The 13,044-nt window shown below is 39.7% G+C and overlaps 1 protein-coding gene across 2 annotated transcripts in view; it reads left to right on the plus strand.

Moving 5' to 3' along the window:
- The window catches only part of Prss12 (serine protease 12), a 47,948-nt gene that overhangs the window by 30,488 nt on the left and 4,416 nt on the right, over positions 1–13,044 (plus strand). For both annotated transcript variants that reach the window (XM_057794135.1, XM_057794136.1), the window contains exons 5-9: positions 273–469; positions 2,982–3,123; positions 7,288–7,493; positions 10,958–11,033; positions 12,521–12,643. In XM_057794135.1, coding sequence (XP_057650118.1) covers positions 273–469; positions 2,982–3,123; positions 7,288–7,493; positions 10,958–11,033; positions 12,521–12,643 — 744 coding nt within the window. The remainder of the gene's footprint in view (positions 1–272; positions 470–2,981; positions 3,124–7,287; positions 7,494–10,957; positions 11,034–12,520; positions 12,644–13,044) is intronic.

Here is a 13,044-nt window from a genome sequence, read left to right on the forward strand (position 1 = left end):
TGGCCAGGAATGTGAGGTTTGTCTCTTTGCACGCTCTCTGGCTGGTGGGTTAAACTGTAGACAAAACACAATTACTGGTTAGTTACTCATCAAGTCAACCGAAAGATGTTAGGATGGTTTAAATGCACGGCAAAGCAGAGTTGGGTCTCCAAGGCAGGAGAAAGGTCAGATTGTTACCCTCTGAAGTCATGATACTTAATTAGGTTGCCTTTTAATGTCCTTTGGTTCAGGGGACGGTAGTTCTGTGAACAATGCTCATTTCATTGCTGCAGATATGGCAAACAGTCCTCTGTAAACCATTTTGAAGGCAGCAGCGGGCCCATATGGCTGGATGACGTCAGCTGCTCAGGAAAAGAAGCCAGTTTCATTCAGTGCTCCAGGAGACAGTGGGGAAGGCATGATTGCAGCCATAGGGAGGATGTGGGCCTCACCTGCTACCCAGACAGTGATGGACACAGGCTTTCTCCAGGTAAGGATGGGATGATGCTCTTGAAGACACAGGCATTCACTCTGCTTCTCCAGCCACTGGTCTGGAATGCAAAACCATTTCCCATCCTTAACTTACTGCTTAGAGATCTGTTTCCCAGGAAAAAGATAAGCTTCTGAGTTCTCATCTCCTAGTACATTTCTAACTCTGGATTTTTTTTTTTTTTTTATCACTTAAAAGTCTAAGCTGTTCAGTAAGAAGAAAGGTTTCTAACCTCACTTATCTAATGTCCTAAATCCAATCCCCGGAATTCACATGATAGGAGAGAAGCCACTCCCCTAGGTTGTCCACTTACTGCCACAACAAAAAGACTATAAAATTTTTAATTTTTTAAAAGAGTACATAAAACCTTGGGGCTGGATTTCTGGATCAGTGGCAAAGAGGAAACCACATGGCAGCTCACCACTACATGGAACTCAAGAGAATCCTCGTCCCTCTCAGGGCCTCAGAGACACAAGGCAAGCACAGACATACATGCAAGCAAAACACTTTTCCCCATAAAAATAAATTAAATAAAGCAAAATATATGAAATATTTATTGAATAAATAAACGATTGAAGTAGATCATGGGGATCGAATTCCTTGTGGATATGTTTCCTTAATATTGGAACAAAGATTTAAAAATGTAAGTATTGAAAGCCACAAATCGTAAAATAATTTCATCAGTTTGGATTTGGTCTTTAGGGAGGGAAATAACCAATTTTTTGAACCTTCACTAAAATTTCAGATACACTAATAAGAAATATAAAGTTTCAAATGTTCTGCTTGATACATAGTTAAGACTTGCTACTCTATGAAATTTTCTCGACAGAAGTGCATAGAATATTTGCTTAAGTCTGTTGGTTTTGGCTTTGCTATATAATTCTCCCTCCTATCTCATGAAGTAATCCTCATCAAGGATTGAAACTGAGGATTTAATCATTCTGGGCACAAGGAAGGATGGAGAACTAAAAATTATTATTTTTTTTTCTGTCTTCATAAGGGCTTGGGTTTTCCTGAATTAGGACACACCTTAATGACTTCACAGTTTATTGTAACAGTATGGAATCTCAGTGGGGGCTTTAAACAAGCCACATTTTTTTTTTCAGGGTGAATGGATTTTGGAATTTTGAGAAGAAAATTAAAGGCGTTCATTTCATCAACAATTTTTAGTTAACAAAAATCAATTCAATAATTCCATGTACTGTTTTAAGCATATATTAAGTGATATTTTGGCATTAGCTCCATGATTCCACCTCCTTGGTTGTCCTGGTCATTTTTACCATGCCTATGTCTTTATGTCTGCACTAGTAAGTTCTATTGAAGCTAGAAGACCCTTCCAGTAGCCAGGCAGCCAAAGGTGTATACATCAGTCTGCTTGGGTTTCTGAGAAGACCACAGATGGAGTAGCTTCAATACAGATATTTATTGTCTCACAGTCTGAAACTGAGGTGTTCAAAACCAGGGTTTAGTGAGATTGGCTCCTTGAGAAGGAATTCTGAAGGATGTGCTTCAAAGGACACATTCTCGACGTTTCTTTTCTTGGCTTGACTTATAGATGACAGATCTCCTCTTGTTACCTCTTTGTAATGTCTCCCTTTTAAAACTCTGTCTTCTTTCCACAAGGACAACATTGTATTGAATCAGATGCAGCTTCATAACTGCACCCTTCCAACTTGGAAATAGAATCTCAGTAAAGGCCCTGAATGATACCATCCATCTATCACTATCTCTACATTGTGTGCATCTATATCTACCTCTCTCTCCCTCTATCTATCCCATCTCTCTATCTGTCCATTTCTATCTATCATCTATCTATCCATTTCCATCTATCTGTCTGTCTGTCTGTCTATTGCTCCAGATAGAGATGTGACTTTTTATCATTTATGCAGTTTCATCCTTAAGTTACTAGAGATTAGTTTCTTGGTTTTTAGATATTAATATGTTTTTGGGACTTAAGTCCTTCATTTGAAATGAAAGTTAAATAGAAGGTTTTAGAATTTTTCTGATAGCTGCCTTCTTCCATGCCAACCCTTTCTGGCAGTCTACTCAATTAAGTTGCCCACATATGCCAATGTTGTCCCTCTTTCTACCTTCTAAAAACCTTTACTTGGAAGTATATATTCCATCTATGTTCATGAATTTAAAAAAATGACTTACAACAGAAGAACTCTGTTAATGGTTTATTACTATTTAGACGTTAGTTGTAATAAAAATAGCTAGCTCAAGAGTTTTGGGTGCCATCCGTCTGTCTGTCCATCCATCCACTTATGTGAGCAACTCTTGTCCTCTGCATGTGCGACATTTTCTAATGCTAGTGACAGAAAGTTGAGCGAGATGAACCCTTTGATTGCAGGGCTTTTACAAAGACAAGAGTAACTCCTGGATTTTATTGGTATTTCATCTCCCGAGTGGATTTTATATCTACCTTTTAAATTGTATTTTGGAGAGTTTTCACATTTTAACATAACTTGCCTTGTTTTGGCTTTTCTGATGTTTTGATATCATGCTTTAGGTTTTCCTATCAGACTAATGGATGGAGAAAATAAGAAAGAAGGACGAGTGGAGGTTTTTGTCAATGGCCAGTGGGGAACGATCTGCGATGATGGATGGACTGATAAAGATGCAGCTGTGATCTGCCGGCAGCTTGGCTATCAGTAAGGAAGCCATAGTTCTCTGGGATGGTACTTGGTGAAAGTTTCTCTGACTCAATGGTTTTCAGGTTCATTTTAGTGAGTTTCCTTTATTTAAAACCAGTTTCTTCAATTAAAGATATCAACAGCATACTAATTTGAAGTTGTAAAGAGTCAGTAAGTAGTCTAGTTTTATTTATATTAGCTTTACATAACATCACAAATACAGCCCACATCTGACTATCCATAGTTGCTGCTGCCCTTAGCCACAGGCATTCAGTTCACCGTCTCCTGTGACATGGGCCTCACTCCTGCATCCTCAGTCATTGAGCAGTAGGTTCTTGCTGTTCATGGAGTCAAGCTGCGTAGAGCAGCTAAACACAGTAAACGCTGATGTAGCCGAGGCCAGTCTTCTGCCTTTCTGTGTCAGTTGTCAAGCTTATGAACACTTACTTTCTCTTGCAATCTACTCAGTGCCTTACATTTTCCATCCTGCATTTGTGTGTGTGTGTGTGTGTGTTAATCCCCCTGTTTGAAACAGCTACCACGCTAGGGCTGATGTGTTGTGTGTTCCCAGAGGAAGAAGGCCATAGTGTGGCTCATGAGGAAATATATTTTTTTTTTTTTTGGTTTTTCGAGACAGGGTTTCTCTGTGGCTGTGGAGCCTGTCCTGGAACTAGCTCTGTAGACCAGGCTGGTCTCGAACTCACAGAGATCCGCCTGCCTCTGCCTCCCAAGTGCTGGGATTAAAGGCGTGCGCCACCACCGCCCGGCCAAGGAAATATTTTTTTACAGTATAAAATGTAGGTATTTGAATCTGGAGAAGGCAGGTTCTCAGCTGGGTGGCTGGATTTTTCATGAGTAACAGTGAAAACATATCAAACAGGGGTTTGAAGGTTACAAATAAAAACACAGGTTACAATGCAGAGGCCAGGGGAGTGTCTCAACGGGTAAGAGCGCTGGCTCTGCAATATGAGGACCTGCACTTGAACACTCAGAGCTCATGTAAACACATGACTACAGTTCATGGATTTCATTTCTAACCCAGCTATCAAGAGTTGTTCTGATAACTGAGAATGGGTGCTCAGTCACCTATGATTTGCCTTGAGATTGTCGTTTAAATGAGAATAATCTCAAAATCTGATAAATCTAGATAGACTTGCATGGTTTATGATTTACAGCTGGTTGAGATTTTACACAGGAACACACATACAATTATAGACACACACATGACTTGAGCAGGACATCTTTGATCCCCATGTTCATTTCGAGTACTAAAAACTTTGGCAACACAGTTATTTGCAAAAGATCAATCCAGAAAATGTGCATAGTGTAAAGGCCTTAGCCTCTTGTGTGGACATTCTAGAGATCTGTCCTCCTGCCCACAATCTCACGTGTGAAGGATCCTGTGCAAGCAGTGACAATCAGAATAGAATTAGAAAGTATTTTATAGACGGACAACAGAAATGTGGTCATAGAAACCAGGAAACATGAGTGGAGCTAATATGATGCGCTTAGCATGAGCAGAAAAGCCAAGGCATTCTTCAGCTATGAGTTGCATAATGTCTGACACTGGATAGCATGTGGGCCTATTGTTCTTGAGTGCTGACAGAATATGTAGTTGAGTTCTCTGAGGCAGAATAATCAGTCGGGATGGAAATTCCAGTTTATTGAATTTTATGTGAATATGGTTCAAAGCTCTTGAACAGTTCGTTGATTAGAGTGGCATTCTTAACCAAAATTTAAAGTGGTATACCATCATCACTATTTTAATAGAGATGCAAAATTAAGTATATTTATTTGTCTTATTTTAAACACTTGCAAATGGCTTAATTTCTGATATAGTTGTATATGCCATTACAAATAAAACTGTTCGACTTTGCTTTCTGTTGCTGTGATAGATACCACCTCCAAAAACAACTTGTGGGGGGAGGGTCTATTTTATCTTATGTGTCAGGGAAGCCAGGGCAGGAACTCAAGAAGGAGCAGAGGCAGGGATAAGAGAGAAACACTGCTTACTGGCTTGCTTCCAGGCCCACATTCTGCTGTTTTTCCCCCAGCCCAGTCTTATCTGTCTAGGGGTAGTACTGCCCACAGTGATCGAGCCCATCTACAAAATTTAGCAATCAAGAATTTACCTGCATGGACATATGCACAGATTCAGTCTGACTGAGACCGTCTCTCAATTGAGAGTTCTCAGATAAGTCTGGGCTGGGTCAAGTTAACAGCTAAAGCAAAATACAAAAACCAATGACAGCATTCTCAGCATTCTGTAATATCCAGTGGAAGATAAATCTGACCCTGTTGTCCATTTAGAAACAACCGAAGGGAAGACATACTTAATTGATCAATATACAAAAGGTATAGTTACTTTCCTCCTTTAAATTGTATTTTAAATGTTCTCCCTCCACTATAAATATGTGTGTGCATGTGTAGATGGACACAATAGAGATGCTCATAGCTTACACAATAGTATGAAACACCTCATCACTACCACCAAGCTTAGGAAATAGAGGGCTGCTGTTCCTTACTCCACTATCCAAAGTAAAAACTCTCCAAAGTTTTGTGTAATCCTGTTGCGTTTTTTACAGTTTTGAATTATGTGTTCTCCTTAGCCCATAGTTTGATCTGTTTTTAAAAATCCAATTTTGAAAGTCAGTTGTAGTACTTTAGGATCTTCAGTGACTTGCTTGGCTGTATGGCTTTCATGATGCCTCTTTATACAAGAGCCTGTAGTTCATTTGTATTCATTTGCTCCGTAATATTAAATTTCATAAATATCCAACTTATCTTACGATTATTACCAGTGCTGTGCATGTATTTGTAGCAGTGTATCTTCATTGCTATGAAAAGCACAGGCTAAGTCATTTATAAAGAGCAAAGTTTGTTCAATTCACCATTCTGGAAGGATGGAAGTCTGAGGAGCCTCACCTAGTCGGGATCTTCTCGGTGGTGGAGACGGTAGCCTCAGTGGTGGTGTAGTTTGCTACACAGGAGAGAGGGCTGTTCCAGGGCACAGAGCCCAGATGCCTTTATAAGGGACTTGTTCAAGAGAGTTTTAGGGAATATACTCGGGAGTATAATCATCAGCATGTTGACTCTGCACATACTCAGGTGTGTCCAGGGCTGCAAGGTGCTTTCCCATGAGGCTACACTACTTACACACTCAGTAGCAGTGGCTGTCTTTAAATTTGTGAATAGGTAGTGTCACACCTCACCGCTAATCACTAATGAGATCAAACATTAGTGATTAGCGATGTTTTTGCTTACTGGTCATTAATATTTTGTTTTATAGAAAATGCAATGTTTTGGCATCTATTTTATTGGGATTACTTCATTTGGTTTCTATTTTGCTTTTATCCTTAAGTTTTGTGATTTTTAAAAGTTTTCTGTGATTTTGGGAGCTCTTTGTATAATGTATGTTATTTTCTCTATTATAAAAGTATTTGTCCCAACAACTATATTTGTGTTTATTACAAACACTAGCTCTCTGATTTATCTTTCCACTTTCCTTAGTGTGGTTTTTAGTAAAGTGAAATTCTTGATTTAAGTTGTTAAGTTTATCAGTCTTTTACCTTATTTACATGTTTAATAATATTTTCCTAACTTGATTTGTTAGGGATAGTTTTCCTGATTCTAATTTGAATGATTTTCCTTTCATAATTGTGTTCAGTAATTTACTAGAAATTGAGTTACTTGTCTTCATTAACAAGGTTTTTGATTTGAATATCTTCAGAAAGTAGCAGTTAAACAACAGCAACAACAAAAAAATATTCCAAATAATTCTGCCTTTCTTGGCTCCCAGCTTTGTCTGTGTTAAGAGCTGTACCTATTGCTTGAAAAGGAGGCGATAAGTAGATCTTTAGGTCTCTGGCAATTATTTAATCTCTTATTTTTCTTGGCAATGTGATATTAAAAGAGTGAAATTTTGGTGACTTTAGTTTTGAGATACATTATGTGTGTGTTTCTAGGTAGAAGCTAAATTAGAGGCAGTTGATTCTGTAAGGTTGACTATGGAGCACACGAATGAAGAATGTTAAATGTTTTCATAGTCACAACAAGTAATTTTTCACTACATGCGCATACTAATTTTAATATTCAGATCTAAGGAAGAGTTAAGCTGAAGTGTGTTGAAATCTGTCAGATGCTTGGCTGGCCACCCCTACATCTGAAGAACTCTGTTTCTAGGGGTCCTGCCCGAGCAAGGACCATGGCTTATTTTGGGGAAGGAAAAGGACCTATCCACATGGACAATGTGAAGTGCACAGGAAGTGAGAAGGCCCTGGCTGACTGTGTCAAACAGGACATCGGGAGGCACAACTGCCGTCACAGTGAAGATGCAGGGGTCATCTGTGACTATTTCGAGAAGAAAGCGTCAGGTCGTGGTAGTAAAGGTAAGTCACTTCTGAGCAAGCCGAGAATTACTAATCCCCCATCACTATCTCTGGACTTCATTAACAAAACCCTAGTGCATAAGGAATGCGCACAGCCGCTTGTTGTTTTGTGTCCATGTTTAGAGCTGCTGGTGGCCGGCATATGTGTCTTCACAAGGCTTACCGCGGGGCAGGACTGGGCTTCCAGAACCTTGCCTGAGATCAACTCCTGCACATTCCCACCCATTTCTGTACGCTCTTTCATTGAATGTAATACAGTTGTCTAGCTTGTTGCTATTCTTAATGACTCAGGACTGAGATCATTTTTATTACTTCTATTTTAAAAAGCAGAGATAACTTTATTTATTTATTTATTTTTATTATTATTATTTTTTTTTTTTGGTTTTTCGAGACAGGGTTTCTCTGTGGTTTTAGAGCCTGTCCTGGAACTAGCTCTTGTAGACCAGGCTGGTCTCGAACTCACAGAGATCCGCCTGCCTCTGCCTCCCAAGTGCTGGGATTAAAGGCGTGCACCACCACTGCCCGGCTCAGAGATAACTTTAAAGAGACTTTTTTTTTTCTGTTTTGTGGCAGTCTCATTCATGCTTGGACTAATTAGGAACTCTCACTGCAGCCCACAATGATGCTCCTGCCTCAGCCTCCTGAGGATTGGAATTATAGTTGTGAGCCACCACACCTAATGTCAATTTTAAAAAAATAATTTCTCTTTTGTAGATGTTATTCCCTAAAATTTTAAATTGAAGGAAATTAAGAATATAGTATTATAGTGGCTTAGTAAGTATTTCTTTCACACTTAGAATTCTCGAAAGTTCTTTGTATATTCACGTATGCAATAATAAATACTGCTTTAAAAGAATGGGAGAATTAGCTTTTTTGAGAACTCCTTGGTTATCTTTTATAAAGAGAATAAGCATTTTTTAAAATCTGGATAGACGTCCATAGTCTTGGTTCATTCTCACACCCTCTCTTTAATAATTGTTGAGCTAATACAAGAGCAGGACTGGATGGTGCTGACATGGTTCTGCGCTTCTCAGGGGCTTCTAGCTGTGATAGCAATACTCAGAAGCCTGCTTTCCCTGAAGACAACTTTTTTCCTTAAATACATCTTTCCCTAAAAAGTTAACTTGTTAAATTCCTTTCAATAATTAAAATAATATTTAAAACTTGAATATAAAATTCTTCATTATATAGAATTAAATATATATACTTATATAACTATAAATAAATATATTGTATATAATATGTATATATGCTATATATATTATGTCAAATTCCTGGAGCACTTGAAAACTGTAAAGCTGAATGTGTCAACACATTTTATTTTGATGCCTTTTCATGGTAGGCAGTGCTTCCATTCGTCAATGAAATGTGACAGGATTTGGCTCATTATCTTCTTGTTTTCTGCTGCAGCGCAGAACTTTGTGACTCTAATAAGACAGAACACAAGTGATTGGTGACTGGTCGTCTGACAGGGTATTCTTATAAAGGAATCCAATCGTGCTTCTCAATTCCTTACTCCAGTGTACAGCTTGATATTGATTTTTGCTTCTTAAAGTCAGGTGCTTTGCACCAGAAGGATGCAAACTTTAAGTTTTGCTTACTTAGTATTAGAGCATTACTTTTCTTGGCATCAGATACCCTGGTCCAATTTTCTTATATTAGACGTTGCAGTGCCATCTGTAAGACTCATATCCAAAGTGATGAAGGGTCTGGCTTTGATGGCATACCCTTAAGGTTATTTGGCAAATTAATCATCCTGGTACACATTGCTACACCTCTTTCTTTGCCAAAAATTACTGCTGGCTCTCTGGTGGATTCCCTTGCCTAGTTACTTTGGAACCATTAGCACTGATTTGGTCTTCGTGTTCTTGGCACTATTCCCACTGTTCTTATACAGATAGAAAAATAACAAATACAAAACGTGTGTGCACAATATGTTTTTAACTCATTTATATGCTAATAAATAAACAGCTATACATTTGTGTATATATTTAAACTACTACATAAATTCTTTCTGAAATTATTTTAAAATTTAGTCATGATTTATATATTTTCTTTTCTTTTGTATACATTTGTCACTTTCTCATATACTTAAATGAACTCTTGTGTATTTATGACAGAATGTTCCCCTGGGAAGGACAATCAGGGTTGCTTTGGCAGCCCATGAACTCCTCCAGAGCCTAATGATTGGAAACTTCATAAAATTTCTGATTGATTTGCATAAGACTGTTGTTAGGTTAAAATATAACTCTTATTTATTTTTGTTTTTTTTCGAGATAGGGTTTCTCTGTGTAACAACCCTGGCTGTCTTAGAACTAGCTCTTGTAGACTAGGCTGGCCTCAACTCACAGAGATCTGCCTGCCTCCCAAGTGCAGGGATTAAAGGGGTGTGCCACCACCACCTGGCCCATAACTCTTATTTATTTTATATTTATTAAAAAAAAAATCTGTCTTCTCTCATTTTACCTACCAGATCCAGTTTCCAATCCCTCCCTCCTCCCACTCCCTCCACCTTCCCTTCCCCTTCCATTCCCATCCCACTCCCTATCCACTCTTCAGAGAGGGTAAGGCTTCCTATGGGGAGTCACAGTCTAGCACATTGCTTTGAGGCAGGACCAAGGCCCTCCCCACTATATCTAGGCAGAGCAAGGTATACCTCCAGGGAGAATGGGTTCCAAAAAGCCAGTAAAAGCAGTAGGGATAAATCCTGATCTCACTGCCAGCGTCTCCACACTCTGCTCCAGCCACACAACTGTCACCCACATTCTGAGGGCCTAGTTTGGTCCTATGCTGGTTCCCTTGCTGTCAGGCCAGAGTTGGTGAGCTCCCATTAGCTCAGGTAAGCTATTTCAGTGGGTATCTCCATCATGGTCTTGACATCTTTGCTCTTATTCTCATTCCTTCCACTCTTTGACTGGACTTTGGAAGCTCAGCCCAGTGCTCCCCCATAGATCTCTGCATCTGCTTCCATCAGTTGCTGGATGAAGGTTCTATGATGACAATTAAGGTAGTCATCAATCTGACTACATGGCAAGGCCAGTTCAGGCACCCTCTCCTCTATTGCTTAGGGTCTTAAGTAGGATCATCCTTGTGGATTCCTTGGAATGTCTCCAGTGCCAGGTTTCTTGCTAGCCCCATAATGGCTCATTCAATCAAGATATCTCTTTCCTTGTTCCTGTTTCTGTCCTTCCCCCATCTCGACCATTCCATTCCCTCAAGTTCTCCTCCCACCTCCGCTTCTCCCCTCTTCCTCCCCTTCTGCCTTCCCTTCTCCCCCACATTCCATTTTCTCAGGAGATCTTGTCTATTTTCCCTTTCCGGGGGAATCTATGTATGTTTCTCCTAGGCTTCTCCTTGTTACTTAGCTTCTCTGGGGTCATGGACCATAGGCTCCTTGAGAAAATTTAAATAGAGAGGAGGATGGTGTCAGGTGACAGGTATTAGTAACCCATTTCTTCTTTCAGAGCTCTCATCTGGGTGTGGATTGAGATTATTGCATCGTCGACAGAAACGGATCATTGGTGGGAACAATTCTTTAAGGTAGTAAAAGACTCTTCAAGCAGATTTTGATAGCACAGGATTATTAATATGTATGTATGCTACAAGTGTTCCAGACCCAGGGTTTTATTTTATTATGCATGGGGCTTGTTTTATCATTTTATAAATAAGTAAAGAGTTATAAATTACTTATAAATTAAGTAAAAACAACCAGTAAACCTATAGTTTTCCTGCCTTTAAAAAAAGATTTACTTATTTTTGTGTGTATTGGTGTTTTGCCTGAATGTGTATCCCTGCAGTGGTGCCAGATCCTTTAGAACTGGAGTTACAGACAGCTGTGAGCTGCCATGTGGGTACTAGGAACTGAACTTGGGTCTCCTGGAAGAGTGGCCGGGGCTCTTAACCACTGAGTTATCTCTTCAGCCCAGTTTTCCTGCCCTTTGATGAGCATGGTACACACACACCCACACCCACACCCACACACACATATTACATTACTGTTTGTGACTCATGGTATATGTTTCAGACACAAAATGTAGCAGAAAAAGGTATGTAACTGTGAAGAGCCATTTGATGGGGGAGAATTGGGTTCTTTTTTTTTTAAAGACAGATACAAATAATAGCATTACTTAATGCTCATTTACATTGTAAAGTGTCATATTTATGAGACAAAATCTTACAAAAATCTACACATCATAGTATTGCATTTGAATATTAAAAAGATCACGAGTTGGGGCTGGAGACATGGCTCAGTGGTTAAGAGCATTGCCTGTTCTTCCAAAGGTCCTGAGTTCAATTCCCAGCAACCACATGGTGGCTCACAACCATCTGTAATGAGGTCTGGTGCCCTCTTCTGGCCTGTAAGCATACACACAGACAGAATATTGTGTACATAATAAATAATAAATATTTAAAAAAAAAGATCACGAGTTTTCATATAAAGTGAGATTTTTGATATACAATTTTCAATTTTTATCTTATGCTTCATTACAGAGAGAGAGAGAGAGAGAGAGAGAGAGAGAGAGAGAGAGAGAGAGAGAACAGCAAGGGAATAAAGCATACTCACTAAACTGACTCTTTGTCCTCAGCCAAACCAAGGAATGTAGCTTGTGTGTGTGTGCCTGCATGTGTGTGTGAATGTATATTTGCTTTCTAGTTGAGTGATTTTTAAAAAAACATTTTTAATTTTAATTCCATGTGGGAAGCCAGTACTTCCTTAGGCTACGTGAGTTACCTACGCATCTGAAGTAGGGCAAGTAGAGAGATTACAGTGGACCAATGGAATATAAAGAAGATAGCTTGCTTCTAAGAGTTGGAGATGAGTGGAATGTATAGAGATTCCTGTCTGCAATTTTTCAGAGTTGCTGATATCTATGGTCTGTTGAATTGTATGGACATCGCTCTCCATGTAGGAAGGACCTAATGGCTTCACTCTGCTGAGTCCTTCCCTCCACCTGCACAGAAGTCATTGTTTCACCTGATGCTTTCTTTCCTTTTCTCCTCTCTTGAATCTGTGGCTTGACTTCTAGGGGTGCTTGGCCTTGGCAGGCTTCCCTCCGACTGAAGTCGTCTCACAGAGATGGCCGGCTGCTTTGTGGAGCCACCCTTCTGAGTAGCTGCTGGGTCCTGACAGCTGCGCACTGTTTCAAGAGGTGTGTGCCCCTCATTCCAAGCAATATGATTTCCTGTAGCTCACCCCATGCTCAGTGGCACTGCGGGTGGCAGAACTGGGCAATATGATTTCTCTGTATGCTCTGCAGAGCTGTGATTATAAGGGAGGTGATGCAAGGAAGACCAGCAAAGAGGCCTCAGGAAACAAACTGATGTTCTCTGGTCAAAACAAGTCTAGAACGAGGGAGGAGGGAAGGGAACTTTGGGGAGAGGAAACAGAAATGGTGGTGCATTCCTCAAGTGTTTACCTAAGATGCAGGTGTGGAGAAACATCCCTGTACTTTGGAGGTTGAGGCAGGAGAATAATTGAGTTTGAGGCTAGCATGGGACGAACACTGAGGTTATCTCAAACAAACAAGTGAGCAAACAAACAGCACACACC

This window comes from Chionomys nivalis, chromosome 18 (assembly GCF_950005125.1).
Source record: "Chionomys nivalis chromosome 18, mChiNiv1.1, whole genome shotgun sequence".
NCBI classification, from domain to species: Eukaryota; Metazoa; Chordata; class Mammalia; order Rodentia; family Cricetidae; genus Chionomys; species Chionomys nivalis.